At 39.0% G+C, this 19,248-nt stretch overlaps 1 protein-coding gene across 2 annotated transcripts in view; it reads left to right on the top strand.

Moving 5' to 3' along the window:
• The window catches only part of TMTC2 (transmembrane O-mannosyltransferase targeting cadherins 2), a 209,503-nt gene that overhangs the window by 149,775 nt on the left and 40,480 nt on the right, over positions 1-19,248 (top strand). The window contains exons 6-8 of one of the 2 annotated variants that reach the window (XM_063133826.1): positions 722-906; positions 3,408-3,486; positions 14,637-14,758. In XM_063133826.1, the coding sequence (XP_062989896.1) occupies positions 722-906; positions 3,408-3,486; positions 14,637-14,758 (386 nt within the window). Of the gene's footprint in view, positions 1-721; positions 907-3,407; positions 3,487-14,636; positions 14,759-19,248 lie in introns of those variants that run through there. The other variant, XM_063133827.1, reaches the window with a different exon arrangement.

Below are 19,248 nucleotides of genomic sequence, written 5' to 3'. Positions count from 1 at the left end.
TATTGTTGTAATGGATAATGTAGATACTGTATATTGATTTTATGTATTGTTTTACATTGTATGATTTGTGTACACAGCTTTGAATTGTTTTAAGATGCCTTTTTAATAAAGTGCTGCTTTTAATAATGTATTAGTTTTAAATGTTTTAATTAGTTAAATGTATTTTGTGGTGTTTGCATTTGTGTTGTACCCCGCCTTGATCCAGAGGGAGGGGCAGGTAATGAATAATAATAATAATAATAATAATAATAATAATAATAATAATAATATGTCAATGATTTATAAATTCTCTTAAATAAATAGAGAAGAGGTCAGAATGCATAACATTCCAGATCATACTCGTGAAACACCAATTCCACCTAGTTGAATTATTTTGGAAGTTGCTTTTCTAAATTTAAACAAAGTTGCTTCTTGTATATTTGATGACCATTGGGATTATCTGGACATCAATGTTGATTGTTATGCAAATAACTGTTGCATATTTGCTGCTCTGATTTGTAGTACAGACTTGCTGTTTTAATCTATGTCTTTGACAATAAGGAATTTAATCATATTTGGAATTTTAAATGATTGAAGAAATCTAGAAGTTTAGGATTGAAGAAAGTACCAGCTACTGTAGATATCACATTTGCTAGCTTTAAACAAGTTTGAATATAGTATCATATGTAGATGTATAATCTCTCTCTCTCTCTCTCTCTCTCTCTCTCTCTCTCTCTCTCAGCTGCCTATTTAAATACTGGTATTATCTTAATGAACCAAGGCAAGGCTGAAGAAGCCAAGAAGACATTCTTGAAGTGTTCAGAAATTCCTGATGAAAACTTAAAAGACCCTCATGCTCATAAAAGCTCTGTTACTAGCTGCCTTTATAATTTGGGAAAACTTTACCATGAACAGGGACAGTATGAGGTGAGAGCTTTCCTTTCTGCAGTGGAATAGCGTGCCTTCAAAACCTCATTATAATAATTGCCTAAATACACTAATTAAGTTAGATATTAAGATTGTTTCCAAGAATTGTGAAAAATCTTCACAAAGCATTTGTGAGGTACTTTTGTTTTGTGTACCATAGAAAAGAAGGCAAGAGTGTACAATTCAGCTGTGATCATTTATGTCCTAGAGATTTACATTGATTTAATAAATTTATCTTCTCCCTAGTTTAGTGACAAGGTTCACATTATAACTGCAGCCCACTGTTGTTTATTATTCCGCCATGATTTTCTGGTAGAATAATAAATGAGTCTTCCTCTGTCATTCAGAGGCAAATATGTTTTGTAAGGTATCCGAATACTGGTGTTTCATATTGCGATTAGTGAAGTGGAATATGTCTCCTAATGAAAAAGAAAGCAGACAACTTTCACAGTGTTTAGGTTACCTTGCCAACAGGATTTTCTATAGGAATGAGAAATAATGGGCCATAATAATGTGCAATTTGAACTGGTGTTCCGACTAGACACATAGCTACTTTCTTTTCATCAAAGAACAAATACTTTCAGATAAATTTGACCCAAAGCTTCCCGATGTTTAATATGGGGTAAGGAAGTAGATTGAACTTCTAACAACTAAAAATGGCTGTTCTTTGTTTTGGATACAAATTTAGGCACATGGAACTGGGTTGGTGGAAGCAGTCTTCCCCAAGCCCTTTGCTCACGGAAAGTGCTTCCGGCCATTTTTCAGTAATCCTTCAGCACACACCCGCACACACCCAGTGCTACAGCCTACCCCATTTAGCAGGATCTTCCAAGCCTCCACAGTATTTTCGGGGAGCTGCATAAAGAGGAGGTTCAGGGATTTCGACCTCTGCCAAACAAGTTGCATGTGCCTAAATGTGAATCCAACTCCTTGTATTTTGTTAGTGGTGTGCTTGTTTGTATTTTCAGTATGAATATCTATGTCTTCATATTGAGAGAAGATTCCTTCTGGGCTTAAATTCATTTCCCTACATTAGCCATATATGTTTTTCCTTTTGAAATCCCATTTATTGGGGGGGAATCCTGTGATAAATTGTTTCTCACTAGTTGTATTTGCCTGTCAGTTGGAGTGACTAAGAGTTGTATCAAATTGGTGTCCATTTACTCATGGATATCTCTTTGATCCATAGAGGAAGGGGCTTTTTCCAGCTAAAGCATCTGCTAGATCAAAGGACCATTAATCAGTGAAAGGACACCAATTGGGTACAGCCCTAAGAGCCCTGGCATTATCAATCCCAATTTTCCAAGGTCAGACTCGACATGAAGAAAGCCATATTGTCTGCCTATTCACAACTAATGCAGTCTGGGGAAATACAGTGTCATGACAAATGTGAGTTTGAGATATGGGAGATGAATCCTTCCCCTTTCCTTGCTTTATTATGCTCTCTTGCTGAAGTCACATTCAGCAAGGAACTAGAAGAGTGAGAAATTAGGGAGAAAAGTCTCTAAACTAGGAGTGGAGAACCTGTGGCTCTCCAGATGATGATGAACTCCAACTCCCATTATCCTCAGCCAACGTGGCCAATGGTCAGTGGAGTTGTAGTCCAACAACAGCTGGAGGACCACAGATTTCCCACCCTGGTGTAAACTTAAGAGCATGATAAGGTAAGACAGAGCAAGGTTCATCTTCTGTTCTAAAAAGTATATCCACTCCTTGGACGTCAATAGGGCAACACACAAATCAACTAGTGTAGCTGACTCCATCTCACCTAGTTTGGTCCTGAAGTTGAAAACATCACATGTTCCCTGGGAAGGAGGGGTTCATTGTCATATCTTTTGTATATCCTGCATCACACTTCCAAACACTGCTGGAGAATAAGTAATTTTGAGGTTCTTAAAAGGGTGAATTTCTGAAACAAGTTTACTGAATTTATCATCTGCAAGAGCATGGCTTTGTGCTAAGAGTGGCACTTTTAAAGATCTGCAGAGGATGCAGAAGATACAGGAGAGTATTGTTATTTGCAATGAGAATGCAAATAATTTTTAAGTTATGAAATAAATCACCTTTATGTTGTGCATGACCGAAGGAAGCCTTATATGCTTCTTTAATTATGATCTGTGTTTATAGGAGATTGAAAGCTATTATTGTGACTATAAGAATCTCATGGTAATGTTAAAACTCTCCTCTGTAGTTAAATGCTCATTTGTATATCATGTCATTCTATAGAATTTTAAAAGTAGGCTAACGAGCCTTTGGGCTTCTCAAATATTCAGTTTTCCCATCCTCAAGTGAGATGGCCAGTGATTGAAATTACTCTGTATTGCATTCAGGAGATTCATCTCCTTTGTTTACTTCTTTTTATAAGTGGGAAATGTGACCCCTCTTCATAGTTAATGAAGTGGGGGTTGTATTTCCCCCCCCCCCCGTATTACATTTGCATATAAAAATTCCTCTGAATTCAGTGCTCTAATCATGAAAGGTTCTTCAACTCTTTTTCATAGGATGCCCTCACAGTTTACAAAGAAGCAATATTAAAAATGCCAAGGCAGTTTGCACCGCAGAGCTTGTATAATATGATGGGTGAGTACAAAACCAGCATTTTAGTGCAAAACCAACCACACAGCCAAGGTTACTAGATCTCTCTCCATCCCCGACCCCCAATGTGTGGACTCTTCTGCAGGATTGGCAATATGAGGCGCTGCTTACTGGAATACTTTACTTAGGAGAAGACCCGGTTCACATGTTACTGTGGCATTTCCACTTTGAATAAAGAACCTATGAACACCCCATGTGTAGGTTATTATTGTGATTTCCATACATGGATGTTCATTTTATTGTCTTCTGATAAAGATCTCTTTTAGCTCTCCCAGTGTTCGGACTGTTGGTTTTTAATCTTAAAACAAAACAAAAAATAAGCAGCAAGCGATAAAAGTGCAAACATCTTTAATATCACCTAGTTTGAAGCCAGAAGTGATCTTCAGGGGATCTGATTTAATGTTCTTTTTCTTAAGGGTAAAGATGAAGCTAACTGTGCAAGTGTGTTTAGGCAGCCATTTGTCATTGTGCATTGACTGAATTCCCTGAACCAATCTTTTCTAAACAAGCTGGGAAAGAGGAAGAACAAATTACTTGTACTTCCATTTACCACAGTCATCGAAAAGGCATGAAGCTGATCTTGCACATCTTTTCTTCTTCCTCTGCCCACCACAAAGTGAGATACTTCAAGGGTGGCCATATGGGGAGTTTTGAACTTTCTAAACATCAGAGAAATACTTATTAGTGTTTTATTGCATGTGAAACAATGTTTATATTATGAAAATAGAAGTACAAATACTGCCCTTATTTAAATTCTTCAGAAAATCAGTATTAATAAATTCCTCAAGAAAGGCTAACTCATGCTAGGTCACTTGACCCCCCCCCCCCACTCTGTTTTTATTGTAGACATTGTTGTAGGCATAGGCTGCAATCTTATGCATATGTCCTTGAAATGAAGTCCCACTAATCTCAACAGGGCTTATCTCTGAGTAGAAATCTATAGGGCTTCAGATCTTGAGTACAGAAATTGTTACAGAAATTGAACATAAAAGAACAAGAGAGAGAAAAACACACTACACTTTTTTCTTTCTTGATTAGACGGAGTTTTTGTTTGAGACAACTTTAGACTTGAGCAATTTTAACTTCTTTTTGTGCTGCTTTCACAGTGGCTTTGTGGTGGGGGGGAGGGTATGCATTTCTCTCTGAAACATCAAAGAGGGTATAAAGAAGTATCATTGTCTTTGCTGAATAAAGGTTTGCACTGAAAAATATCAAATAGCGATTAGAATTAACACTGCAGCAGTGCAAATCTTTTACACCACCTGTTCCCCATTGTTTTCAAGGCATATACCCTCACTAGTCTGGTCAGCTGGTTTCTACTTTAAAATCTAGCTAGTGATTAACTTCTTAAATAAAGTAACAATTTTGGCCTGCTGGTTTAAAGTGTAACAGTTTAATTTGGTCTTGTACTTATAGGATATCATGATAATTCTTATGTCGTATATTCAAAATGTGCATCGTATGGAAAACTGTGCAGTAAATTTTATCTGTAGCATTGGTGTGATTTATTTGACCAGGTGTGCTTGAACCAAGCTAAAGAAACCATATGTTTGGCCCTTTACCAAACAAAAACATTTTATCAGTCTTTTTTTCTCTCCATTTTTCAAAGAAGAGAATTAGTAGAAAATGATACATTTTTGAACAACGTTATCAGGCTAATTTTTAAAAGATTCTGTGTAGTGTTGGTTTGGTATAAGTTTCCCTTTTTGGCACTCATGAGGGGTTACCCAGATTAATTTGCTTGGCATTGGGACATGTCATACTAAGGCCAGTATCCAACTCAGCTGCATTAAGTAGGTAATCTATTTTGTTTTAAAGCTTCAATTAAATTTTGGGGTCAAAAGAAATAATGGTCCCTATGGGAACTTGAGTAGTTTAATGCTAAAATTAGACTTGCTTGGGGATCAGTCTTGGTATAGATGTCTTTTCTATCCAGGAAATATGATATTATACAGTTGATTGTGTTGCATTGCTCTTAAAACCACACAAGCCCACCTGCTAGAATAATTCATATGTTAGCCAGCTTCATGGTATAAATGTAAGTTGGAGCATAAGGGCTTTCTTTTAATATTGAAAGGTAATAGGAAAGGCTGATCTACTCAAGTTTGAGAACATTAGTTTTTTTTAATAACTGTATTCCTCCAAGAACAGCTGAATAGCTGCTCTTTAGGTGTAATTTTGCTAAATCTGCTAGGTGGTGTTTTGACCGTTTCTTTGCCATTTGTGCCTAAATTTATTGGTCACAATCTAGTGAGTCTCTCCAAATGCCCAGAAGGGCTTGCTTGTTTGCAATAATTTTGAAATGCCAAACTGCTACGAGATGCAAGTGTCTTTGTGTTCAGATAGTTTAAGAAAATTCATAGAAATTCATCAAAATTCCCCACAAGCGTGCTAAATTCTGTTGGCCTCCTACCTATAGGTATGCATATATTTGGTCTAACAACAGCAATGTGGTCCCTGGCATGTAAATGCTGTCAGATGCTGTAGATTGCTGATGTCACATGGAGGCAACAGATTTGGAGCATGAGGATCTAGAAAGAAGGGCCAGTTTAGACTTGTAAACAGAGATACAGCATGCTAATCCATGATGCTTTTTTTTCTGGAACAACCCAGGATAGGTTAGATTGCTGTCTGTGGGATGTTCCCACTTCACTATGGTTTGTTTCCCTCAAACAACCCACTCTGAGAACCCATGGTCTGCAGTAGAGGTTGTTTATACCTACAGTGGGTTAGTGTGTTGTCTATTGTGCCAGCATGGGCTACAGAGATCACCTACAGACCTGTTCGGCAAGAGCAGCCAAAACTGCTGTCACTGCTCTGCTTCTATCAATTGATCACTATTCTTAAGATCTGCTTAGGAACAGATTGCACTGTCACAATTAAATTCTCACTTTGCCATGGAAAAGCAAAGTCACACAATTATCCAGTAGTGCATCTTGTGCCTCCCCAATCTTTGTAAACTCCCTAGAGAGCTTTGGTTAAAGGGCGGCATATAAATGTAAATAATAATAATAATAACCACCTGCATAAATTCCATCCCATTCCTACACTCTCAGAGTTGGAGGCCCCACCCCCGTTTTAGTGCAAAGTTGCTTTTGCTTCCTTCCTTTTTGCTTGGCGGAGTGACCTTGAGCAAACCTGTTTTCCTACCACATTCAGCTGTGCTTCCAACTCCAAAGCATCTCTCCCCCAACCCCCGCAGCTCCCAGACAGTTTCACCTGTAGTTAAATCTTCACTTTTTCATGGAAAAAAATTGCACAATTATCCAGTAGTGCATTTTGTACTTCCCCATAAGGGGAACCTGTATATTAAATGTTGTTCCATTCATGCAAACTTTCAAGGAGTTGGAGGTCCCCCATCACTTTTTGGTGCAATGTTCCTCACCATGTAAACAACCTTCCTTTCCAATCAAGCTACCCCTTCTCAACTCAGCAGATGTTTCTTCCCCTCCCTACAACCCCCATAACAGAACCTCTGGCCCAACTTTTCACTGCCACTCTCAGCTCGAAAGCTAGCTATCCAATGCCCCCTAACCCAGAACTGACATCAAATAGTGCCTTAGTAGATTACAAGTGTAGTATTAAGCAAGCCAAAGAAGCCACTTCATATAGCAGTACATTTTCTCTTTCATTTTTGTTATTGTTTTGCTGTTGGTGATGGGAGAACCATCAAAGGCTTGGAAATTGGGATGTTGTGTAAGGAATCAGGAGTGGGGAAGAGGGAGGTAAGAGCAGGAAGTGAAGGGAAAGGAAGCAAACCATTTGTTTCAGCTGTAGCTAAATCCTCACTTTCCCAAGAAAAAGCAAATTATCCAGTAATACATGTGGTGGCTCCCCATGACTGGACCCCACATATTAAATTGCATCCCATTTCTGCAAAGATTCAAGGAGTTGGAACTCTTCTACCCTTTTTCTTGCACATGGGTGGAAATAAGGGACCTGGCAAAAGCTTGGAAATCTGGCTTGGAAAGCAGGGCAGTGAGTGTGAAGGAGGGTGTAGGAGTGGGAAGGAAGACCTTTGAAATCAGGTGAGTGGAGTGGGGCAGGGCAGGGGATGAGGACACCACTTAAGACTGGGCAGAGCCATCAGAGACAGAAGAAGACACCCCTAGCATTAAGCCAACAATGAGAGACAGGCCTTAGCTAGACCTAAGGTTTATCCCGGGATCATCCCGGGGTCGTCCCTGCCTGCTCCCAGGATATTCTGTGTGTCATTTACATGAACAGGGATGACCCCGGGATGATCCTGGGATAAACCTTAGGTCTAACTAAGGCCACAGGCTCTTAATGTAGCAGTTTCCACCACAAAGGAAGCTGAGATACCTGCCTAGGGGAGGTGAGGCTGAAATCAACTACTCTGTGTAGCTTGTTTGACTGATCATCTGATGAGAGTACAGTAGGTTGTTTGTATAACCACCCAACGTAGCTTGCCATCCCACCATGGGTTAGCATGATGTGTGAACCCAGCCAGTGGCTGTCTGTGTTGTTGCATTATTTGGATAGGGCCACCACAATCATACATAATCAGACAAATTTAAAACACATATATCCAGTCAACAGTAATTCAAAAGGTCTGCCCAATGTTAGTCAAACCAGTTGTTCACCATTGCAGTTTAATAGATTAATATCTACAAAATATTTCCTAAATTGTGACTTTCAGAGTAACTTCCGTTTCAGCAGATAATTTGCTTGCTTTGAGGAGTACTTCACTGAAAAAACAAGTAGAAGTAGTAGAAGTTTGACTTACTGGGAGACCCTCTTGAAGCTCAGTAATTAGATTTAATTAGAAGTTAGTCATGCATAATTTGGGGGCTCTAGAAGTGTGTGCTTAAACTGCAACTGCAGTGAGGCTTGCCTATATGACAGCGTGTTCGTATCAAGTAGCTTCCTACTATGTCTCCTAAGCAACAGCGTCTCTTTATCCAGTTTGCAGCATGGTTAATTCACTGGATCCAAATGCCAAACTCCTTCCCATGAACACCTTTTCACATGAAGCAGCTTCCACACAATTCCAGTAGTCCACAGCACCATTCTTCTGCTTGTGTGAACTGGGCCAAGGTGCAAGGTTCCTGGCCCTTCTTCAGAGCTTTTGTATTTTTCCTAGGCACAGCAATTCTAGCTATATCTGGACTAAATACATATCCATTTCATCTAGTAGCATTATGAAAATGAATGTGCTTTTCTAATATTTTTCATGGCTAATATGATGGCACAACTATTAACTGTACAAAAACAGGTGCAAGGAGAAAAATTGATTCACTTAAACATCTTAATAACACTCTCTCTGTTTCCTTCTTTCCTCTAAGCTAATACATTTATCTAAAACAGACAAGTTGGTGTCTCCAAGCTCAGTTCACTGCTCGCATTTTGTTCAGGATTGGTTCCTGCTCTGGAGGTTATTAGATTGCAGGACTCTTGTATAGTCTAATAGTTGTTCTTTTCCTTGTTGAAATTGATTCACTTTGGATTTCATTTTGTGTCTCAGTTTTAACTGTTGAATCTTCTAAATTACATTTTTATTCTAGGGAAGCAAATTAACCAAGCTTAGTGTTGATTTGGTGTCTGGGTCCATAAGGAGACATACAACCTGAATAAATGGAAATCAACTCTGTTTGCAAACACTTACAAATTAGATCAAGTTGTCACAGATTCTCCAAGGCTCTTAGCATAAAAATGGAAGGTGTTGCTCTTTAACTGGCCAAATAACATGTGTAGGAAATACTATACTTTGATATTTTATAATAATGGTCTCGCTTTGTGTGTATCGTGAAGTGTGTATTTGTGTGTGTGTCTACACATGCAAACAAAACACACACACACACACAGAGAACTTTATTCATGTGCATATGTTAGGGACAAATTACACTCCTATTGTGCAATCCTAGCATTGAGTGTTCCCCCCCTTTCCCCCCAAACTGCCAGTTCATGAGGCCCAATCCATATCAGGACCCGAGTGTGGCTGAGAAGGAAGCTTTAACTCTTTTCCTCCCCCTTATGGTTCCAATCCAGATGGGGGGCTGCACTTGCAATTTGCATGACCAAAAAAAGTTCCATTGAAACTTAATTTAAGTTGCTTATGAACACCATTAAGAAAATTGCAGAGTATTCTGAATAAAACCATTCACATTTTTATAGAGATGCAAGCAGCAACATATGCACATATGCTGAATATTCATGGGTTAACATTTTTGTGTGTGCAGCAGTGTCTTCCAAAACTCCTAAACTGTTCTGCAAAAGACCACCCCCACCTCTTTGGTCTCTGCTGTGCCTGGGCAGCTGCTTCAAGGCCATTTCTTTGTTTTCCATCATTTTCTGCTTCCTTACAACATGATCCTAGCCGGCCAGGAATTCCAATGGATCAGCACCTATTCACTCTCACAGCCCCGTAACTATGACTTTCAGTATTTAATTATTTAGTATTCCCTCCACAAACACAACATTACAAACAAACATGTTGTTAGCCTGCTTGCTCTCACATACTCATGTGAATCATTTATGGTTTGAAAGACTTTTTTATTTTATTTTTTAAAGCTTTCTTATTTACTTGGTCAGTTGAAAATATTTATTATTCATCACAGATGGCCACGTGGGGAGCTGTTTTCAAGTTTCAAACATGTGGTCTTTACTTGCATTATTATTTGCATGGAATGCTTCAGGATGTTTTATAAACCATTAAAAATGATATAATTTGCCCGTACACCTATCCCCATTGCATTTAATGGGACAAGGGAATTTTTAAGCACAAATCAGTTGGTTTAAGTGAATGTGGGCCACAGTGTGTGCTTCTTCATGCCGATACTATTTGTGGGTTTTTTACCTTTTGTTATACATGCTTGAAGCACAAGACATTCTATTAACTGGGAATAAACCAAAGGAAAGAACCTACTTTTAAATCTGGAACTAGATATTATAACTCCTCCATTCAGATGATGTACATCCAGTTTTTCCCACTTAGAAATACAGTAAAATATAATTGCCTCTTTCCCCCTTGTGCCCTTAAATACCGAGATGACATTCAATTAGTATGCAAAACAAGGTGCCTCATTGTAACCATTGTCTGCATATATTAAACATAACTAATTTTTCACTCCCTATAACAATTTTTGTGTGGTATAATTAAGACTAGGTATTCTCTTGAGGAATAAATGAATTTCTCTTCTCCCTCCTCTTCTTTTTATACTATAATTTAAGCACTGTACAATTGTATTTCCATTACGTAGACTCTAGGGGTATATTATTAAAAGTCATTGGCTTTCATTTGGGATAGTAATGGAAGTCTCACAATTGATCTTTTTTTCTTATGTGTATCACTTAGAGATCTGAGTTATCATTAATCGCAATACTTTTTTTATTCAAGGCTAGCATTGCATCCACTATTCCTATATTTGTACTTAGATATTAAATTTTGAATACTAAAAGGGCAGGGTAAAAAGATCACTTCTTTTCAAACTCTAACAATTCCTGCTGCCTACTTTCACCCACATCCAGCAAAGCATCTTTAGCTGGGTGGGGAACTCTGTTCACAGTTAGGTGCTACACATTATGTTTCTATTTCCAGACCAGTAGCTTGGGCTTGTGCCCCTGGAGTCTTTTATTAAGCACTAGAATCCCATGTACTGACTAATTGAGAAGGGAAGCAAGAAGCTGGATTCAGTATACCCACTTCCTCTTCCCTGCCAAACATGTGATTAGCAGGATATAGGCTTTTAAGAAAGGGCTACGCATGCGCAGTCCCAGCTGGTCTGTGCTCACGCCATTTGATCAACAAGACATTCTTAACCATGTCTTAATGAGTGTGGATAAATGCTCTTAAATGTGAATTTATGTCAGTTAAGATTAACTTATACTAAAAGGTAATATTCCTTTCTTGGCTGCAAAATTGAAGGATCAGATTTGTAGTTAAATATATTCCAGAACAATATTTTAAACTATTCAGGATATTGAACAGAATTGCTTTAAGCCAGGCATTGGGTTGTCTGCTGGGGTGCTAGGGGCTGCACATGTGCATGTGCATACACACACACACACACACACATTTATTCACTCATACACACTTCCCCCATACATACTTACACACACAATTGTTCTCCCACAAGAAACTCCCCCCCCCAACAATTCCCCCCTGCTAGCACTGGCAAGGGACACCCTTCCCTTATCTCTGATCTCTCTTGATAGATTGGAGTTATCAGAAACTTTAGCATTAAGGAGAAATCAGAGGAAAAGAAAGGATTTCTCTCACTAGTGCTGGCAAGGGAAATCTCAGGTTTTCCATAGCTAAGTGCTAGTGATTAGCAATGGAAACAGTTCCTTTTTCTCTGATCCCTCAGGAGAGATCAGAGATAAGGGAAGGCGTTCCCTTGCTAGCCCTGTTGAAGGAAATCCCAGCCTTTCATAACTGGTGCTAGCAAAGGTAAAGTGAGTGAATCTTCTTTACCCGCACACTAGTGTACCAAGCATCTGGAGCTATAAACATTGATTTATTTTAACAAAAGATGAATAATTCACTGAGCTGAAAGTTATTTCTGCTTTTAACTTTAATTTGTTTGTATTTCACTGAATATGATGCTGCAAGGGATAATACTCGTGCATACTCAGCTACATTCACATGGATAGAAGCTGCTATGCATTAGATACTTTGAAGTTTAAAATCCAGCATTTGGATAAATACACACATACACACACACGCTTATACACGGACAATCATATGCATAGAACACAAGTTGACACACTCCTGTGTTGAAAGCCTTATTTGTCACTATAAACTTCAAAGTATCTGTTGCTTAAGTTTTTAACTATGGCCACAGCTAGACCTAAGGTTTATCCTGGGATCATCCAGGGTTCACCCCTGCCTGAGCATTGGATCCCCTGTGTGTCACCTAGGTGAACAGGTTTCACCCCTGGAAGATCCAGGGATAAACCTTAGGTCTAGCTGTGGCCTAAGTGACCACAGCTATTGGTACCTCCTTAGAAAAAGTTATTAAAGTGCATATGTTTACAAACTAAAAGTTCCATATATAAATAATCATCAAATATTTATAGAGCTGTATTTTAATACTGTTGAAATTCAGGGATCAGTAATGGAATTTCTAGCAGCACAGCCTAAGATAACTTTCAGCAGTAGTTAAATTTAGTAGACAGTCTGTAGCAATTTATTCATTCTGAGATCATTGAGTGAAATCTGTTTAATGGTATCCTTAGCTTCTTTTCTGTTTCAGGGAAGAGTCCTGTTGTTTAATAGCAGAGTCTCTCCCCCCTCCCAGCCCCATATCCCCCCAAAACACAAAACAATTTGTATCTGCGATGGCTTCATTCTTTGTCTGTTAACATACCAACTCACAAGTCAGAAAAGTGGTGTTGAAATCAATTGAGAAAAAAGATAAATATAAATCCAATATACCAGGGTGAGGTTGGGAGGAAGAAGATCATATACATTGCTATGCCACTCAACATCCTGTTTCTAATTGTCCCAAGAACTTCCTAACTACAAAAGGCCACATTAAAGGCTTCAGAGTCATCATAAAGCTCCATTATGCCTTACTGTTTAGGGTGACCAACTGTCAGGATTTCCCCGGATTTGTCCTGGTTTTTGTTCTTTCCATGGTGTCGGGGGATTTTCTATAATTTTCAATAATGTCCTGGAATGACACACCTTCCCCTTTAAGGCTGCCATTAGCATGGCAGGAGTGAATGACCTGCTTTCTTGAGGCACATCATTCCCCCACCCCGAGCTCCAATTGAGGTCTTAAAGGGGAAAGTGGGTCATTAGTGGACATTATAGAAAAGGCCCCAATTGGAGTGGATGGTGGTGGTGCAGAATGAAATCCTTTCCCCTCCTCCACTCCAATCGAGTTCTTTAAGGTGGCGGGGGAATAAAGTACTTTCTGCAGGACTCAGAAAGCTGCTTCCCCACACACACACTAGGTGTCCTCTTTTTTGGTTTCCCAAATATGGTCACCCTATTACTGTTAATTAAAATTACATGTATTTTCACTGTTCTATGTAACTGAGTTGACTGAAGTGATGGTGGGAGGCACTTTCTACCATAGAAGAAGTGTGTATACTTTGTTTCTTCGGGCCCTTTAAAGAATTATTGATAGGTATTTGTCTTCCATTGTGTTAGTTTTCAGCACAATTAACCCATGTCCTACCATTTCTACAACACTGGTCACAGCTAGACCTAAGGTTTATCCTGGGATCATCCAGGGTTCGCCCCTGCCTGAGCACTGGATCCCCTGTGTGTCACCTAGATGAACAGGTTTGACCCCTGGATGATCCAGGGATAAACCTTAGGTCTAGCTATGGCCACTGTGTACCAAAAGGTTTGTTCACTCCTAAAGAAACCATGTTTAAGAAAAATATTATTTATTTATTTATTGCATTTCTATATAAAAAAAAATCGAACTAGCTTTAAACTTGTTTATAAAAGTTGCTTTTGGAGGAAAGTAACTAAGCATGTGATAGTAGAGCAACTACACATGCATTTGGGTGAAGCATCGGTCTACATCCCATTTCAATCAGGGTTTTGGACCTGCTGGTATTGCTTAGACAGCTTAGTAACCCATCATGGATGAAAAATGTCTAGAAACTGATGGGGAATTCTTCCATGTTGATTTGTTTGGACATTACAGTAGCGTTTGCTAGTGTACAGTTTGGAACATCTCACAGGGGTGTCAGGGTCTTGCTGTTACTTTGACCCCCTGAGAATTGTTAATATGGGATTCCGCTAGGCTCAGCTTTTTTCACCAATGCTCTTGCTGATGGGAGAGATTGACCAGGTTTAGAGTTGGGTGTTAACTAAATACCAAGGAACATCTGTTTGGAGGCTTCCTATAAAGGGCAGAAGATATAAAACTTACTTTTCCAAACGATTTTGGCCGCAGAATCTTAATGGGTTCTTGCTGCTGCTATAAATGAATTTTTAAGGGTTCTGTGTTTGTATTTTATTGTTTGTTCTAATTTCTAATCTTTGTTGTTGTAAGTCACCTCCAGCTTTGCAGAGATTGGATGTACATGTTTTAATAAATAATATAAATGGTTAAATCCCATCAAGTTAACTCAATATCTCATTTCTATCTACAGTAAGTATTTTATTAAGATTCCTTGTGCTCTGACTGGTATCCCATTCTGATTTGCAGGAGAAGCCTACATGAGACTCAGCAGATTACCTGAAGCAGAACATTGGTATGTGGAATCTCTGCGCTCCAAAACAGACCACATTCCAGCTCATCTCACATATGGGAAACTCCTGGCTTTAACGGTGAGTTAACTATCGAGAGAATTTTGAGAAAAATATTGTGGTTTGTCAACATTTGAATAGGAATGACAAACAACAATGCATATTAAACTTAGCTGAGTAGCAAGGTAAGCATCCTCCAAAACTTCCTATAAATTCAATAGTCTTTTAAAAAAAAAGCAAAAAGGTTCACTATTAGTGGGATGGAAGGAACTCATTCCCCTCTCCCACAACTCTACTGTCCAACTACTTAAGAATATAAGAAGAGCCATGCTGGATCAGACCAAGGGGCCATCTAGTCCAGCATTCTGTTCACCAGCTGTGGACCAGGAACCCTCAAGCAGGACACGAGTGCAACAGTTGTTCCACAGCAACTGGTGTACATAGGCTTACTGCCTCTTGCTATCATAACTAGTAGCCATTGATCGCCTTCTCTTCCAGGAATTATCTAACTCCATTTTAAAGCCATTACTACTTCTCCCCCGCTATCCAATCTCCATCCATCATTGAATCCAGAGAAAAGACTGAGCTTGCCTATGTTCTCCAAAACTACACATGGCTTCTCCATGTTTAGTTACTGGATATCCTCTTCAGATGCAAGTACATAGAAACCCATTTGAATTTAAAAGGCATGTGGTCTTTAAGTGATTTAACATAATACAGTGTCATCTAAAAGGTTTGCCTTAATAGAAAATAATAAGGTGTGGACAAGCTTTAGTAGTTCAAAGGATCATGAATTACATTTTTGTTTGTTCTCTGCACCTTCAAATAATTGTGTAACAGACAATTGATGCGGTTTCACGTCTTTCATTTGAGACTTATTTTGAAGCTCCAAATCTGCATATAGAGAAAATTAAGCCAGTTTTGTACAGCATTATCCTAGATTTTCTGCTTAACCTTGTTTATTTTCTCATGTTTAAAATACTAATGTTATCTGTGTTCTACAATGTTGCAGATGCTAATTTTCTTAGATTTGTATAGGCTTAGTATGAGAGTATGTTTTATGTATCTTAGCAATTTTATGAGAAATTGTATATCTTAGGCTGGGTGGCAGAATGAGAGCACGGAAAAAACACTTTTAACAGAATAAATCCAACCAAATCTGTATTCTAGAAGAATGGCTAGGTAGATTATAATCACCCTGCCTAGAGTCAACTGTAAGAAATATTTCACAACTCACATATCAAGTAATATTATAAATTCATATGTAAAAATTATAACTCATGAGGGTATATTTTTCAGAAAGCATAAGAACAGGATTTAGTTGTGAAGGCATATGAATAGTGGCTCACTTAGTTGAATAATTGGAAAGCAGCCAATCCTGGGCAAAAACCTGTTTTAATTTTATTTATTTTTTCAGAAGCTCTGTTTAGCTATTTGAAAGTAAATTGCACTATGATCATGCTATTCTAAAATCCTTAAAATCTTACAAGCTACTCTGAAGTGGAATGCAGTCCACAAAAATGCAAGCCATAATAAATTTGTTAGTCTTTAAGGTGCCACAACCTCTCTTGTGTTTGCATTTGCTACAACAGACAAACAACTACCCGCTGAAATTTGCTTAAGGACTGGTAAAACCTGCTGCCTTAATCCAGTTGGTCAACTGGTAGTGCATAGGATCAAACTAGAGCACCAGAATCCTTTCCGGTTTTGATCATTTATATTTATTTTCTGCAGGAGGCTTTTTTAAATAACGTAGTGTTATGGCTTTCTTGTTTCTAAGACATAATTAAGTGCCTTTGTCAAAAATGACAGGGCCAGGTGCAGCCCTGGGTATTTAGAGTCCTTAATTATCATTTGATCAAGACTTTTCAGTGTCCAAAAGAGTCAGAAATCCTATGAAGGTGGAAGTTGGGTTTCTCATAAATGTCGCTAGTATTTTGTGTAAGCAGTTCAGCCTAAGACACATTTTTGTCTATTTTGACATGTCTGCTGTGACATTTACCAAGGGCATGTCTAGACAAGGGGGGTGAAGGGCAACAATCTCGTGATTTTGTGATCGCAAGATCGTTGCCCTCATCTACATGTGGCGTGTGACATCGTGGCCGCCATTTTGAATTTAGTTTTCTTAAAGAAAAAGGAGTGCATGAGCACTCTAACTGAAATTGTAAGTTTTTTAAAAAACCACACACCTCGCGCTCCCTCCACCCCACCCCCAATGAGCACAGAGGTCCTGAGGAACTCCGTGCCTGGTTCCCAGCTCCTCACATTATTCACGAGGAGCCGGGGGGAAACTGTGACAGCGGGCCACACATTCCACGGTCTTGGGATCATCACAAGACCACAGAAAAATCAAAATAAATGGGTAGGGCGATATCCAGAGAGAAAGGAAGAATCATCCCTCCCTGCTCCCGGGATGCCCTGTGCGTCATGGAGTGATCCTGGGACAATCCCCGGGATATCGCCCCATCTAGCCATGGCCTAAGTGGTATCAAAAGTACCAAGTTCATGTTCTCCACTGTATTTATCTCAGTTTGACTACACAGTACTACCTAACAATTATAATCTAAATAGCATGTTCATAGCCTCTAGGTTGAGAGTGATTGGTCTGTCAGTGAATGGTTGGCCTGCTCCGATGTCACAGTGGGCCTTGGCAGGTGAGGTGGCATAAATTCCCTCACTGCATTTGGCTTAGCTGCTCTGGTGCCACAGAGGGGCAAGAAGCCTTGGGCAGAGTACGTGAGTGCTAAAGTTGACTTGGAAACTATCACGTCAGTGGGTAGCTCAAAAGGAAATTACACTGCCTTTACCTCAGATTTGCCTATATGGCCATTGGCATTTCTGAATGACATCTTCTTGGTACAAAATGTTGAGTGGTTTCAGAGCTTTTGAATAGAACATTGTTGGTCACAAACACTTCCTGTTTATGCTATGATGTAGAATTGCAGTCTCGTGGAAAAAATAACACAGTTGTTCTGCTTATTTGAAATTAATTTCCTTAATTTTTTTTATAGCTTTGTCTTAGTTTTAAATGCTAAGGATCCCACTCTATCCTGCATTGTAAAAGAACTGTTTGTCTTGATTTAATAAATTGCCTAGCCAAAAATATTGAAGATGGCTTAGAATAATGGAAAATCATAACATATATATTAACATAAACCACACAAAAGCTAGAAAATTGCAAGAGCAGGAAAGAAAAAAGATCCATATAAAACTCCAATAAAAGCTAGATCATAAACATCAGCAATATCAGCAAAAGGAGTGCATTATTTGCAGCTGGGTATCATGGGATCTAACATGCTTCCTCAGTTATGATTTCAAATGACAGCCTTCCTGTTTGTGCAAAGTTGTCATTTATTTTGCAACTGGAAATGGTGGGGACATGCAAGCTTTCACAATTCCTGGCTGCACATAGCACCTCCATGGGAATATGACCCCCAATTGGAGTCAAACAAACTCAAAGGGGGCTTTGCCATTTAAATTGGAACTGCTTTATTTGTGAGGGGGGAGTTCCCATTGTCAGCCCTCTGCTTTTGAACAGTACTCCTTCTCTAATCAACAGAAGAACATTGCTTTCATTGTTATGAAGTTAAATTATTGGGCAAATAGCATTTATTTTTTTACCTAATATCAGAAAGATATGAACATGGTGCCAGAAATACCGCGCTAAGGAGGGTGTTTCACAGATGGGCTATATCATTACAGAAATGGAGTGTTCCCCAGTTTTATAGTCAGATTTCATGTTAATTTTTCACAAATGGCTTGTAATATAGTTTTATACTGTTTGTATTCATAGTTCCCTGAGAAAGAAACACGTTGGGGAAAATAAAACTTTCTCTTGTACACCTGGAGTTTTATGAACCTGAAGGTTTCCTTTCTTTCTTTTTCCTTCAATTGGTGCCTTCCACTTGCCTTTCTGTCTCCCTTCTTCCCTAGTTCCTACTCACCAACCTCAGCAGGTAGAAGGTTCTGGACATGTTCATCGGGGAGCAGGCTGTGCTTATGAAACCCTGGTCCCAAGCCATATAGGGACCAGGGTTCCTAAATCAGCACTCGGAAAAGCACAGGAGGCTAGTGAAGCTGTTTCAGCACTGTTGAGATATGTTCCATATAGCTTGTGCCAGCCACCAAACTAGCTGCAGCATTTCAAAACAACTGAAATTTCCCAAAAGTCTGGCAGGGCAGCCCCACATACAGTGCATTGCAGTAGTCAAGACTGGGTGTTACTAGGGCGTGGAAGTAGCAGTTTAGGGTGGGAGAATAGATAAGTGAACAATGTGTTTTTGGGGGGCAAGATGTACGTCTTTATTTCAGGCCTCCCTCTTTGTCTCCATAAGACACCCGTGGTTTTGAATTTATTTTGCCATTATTATTCACAAAGATGTTTATCCAAAATCAGGAACGTTCACATCTCTGTTGCAAATGACAGCATTTCCTAAATTTAGCTACTTCACGAACTGACATCTGTCAAGTTTGTTTCCATTGAAATTGGCCACATGCCCAAAAAAATTACTTTCACATTTATATTTGCATAGCGCTTGCAATCCAATTACAGTATATTTGTCTGCTTGCCA

This window comes from Elgaria multicarinata, chromosome 9, assembly GCF_023053635.1.
Source record: "Elgaria multicarinata webbii isolate HBS135686 ecotype San Diego chromosome 9, rElgMul1.1.pri, whole genome shotgun sequence".
NCBI lineage: Eukaryota > Metazoa > Chordata > Lepidosauria > Squamata > Anguidae > Elgaria > Elgaria multicarinata.
The sequence above is the reverse complement of the archived record's forward strand: the minus strand, read 5'-3'. Positions and strand labels throughout refer to the sequence as shown.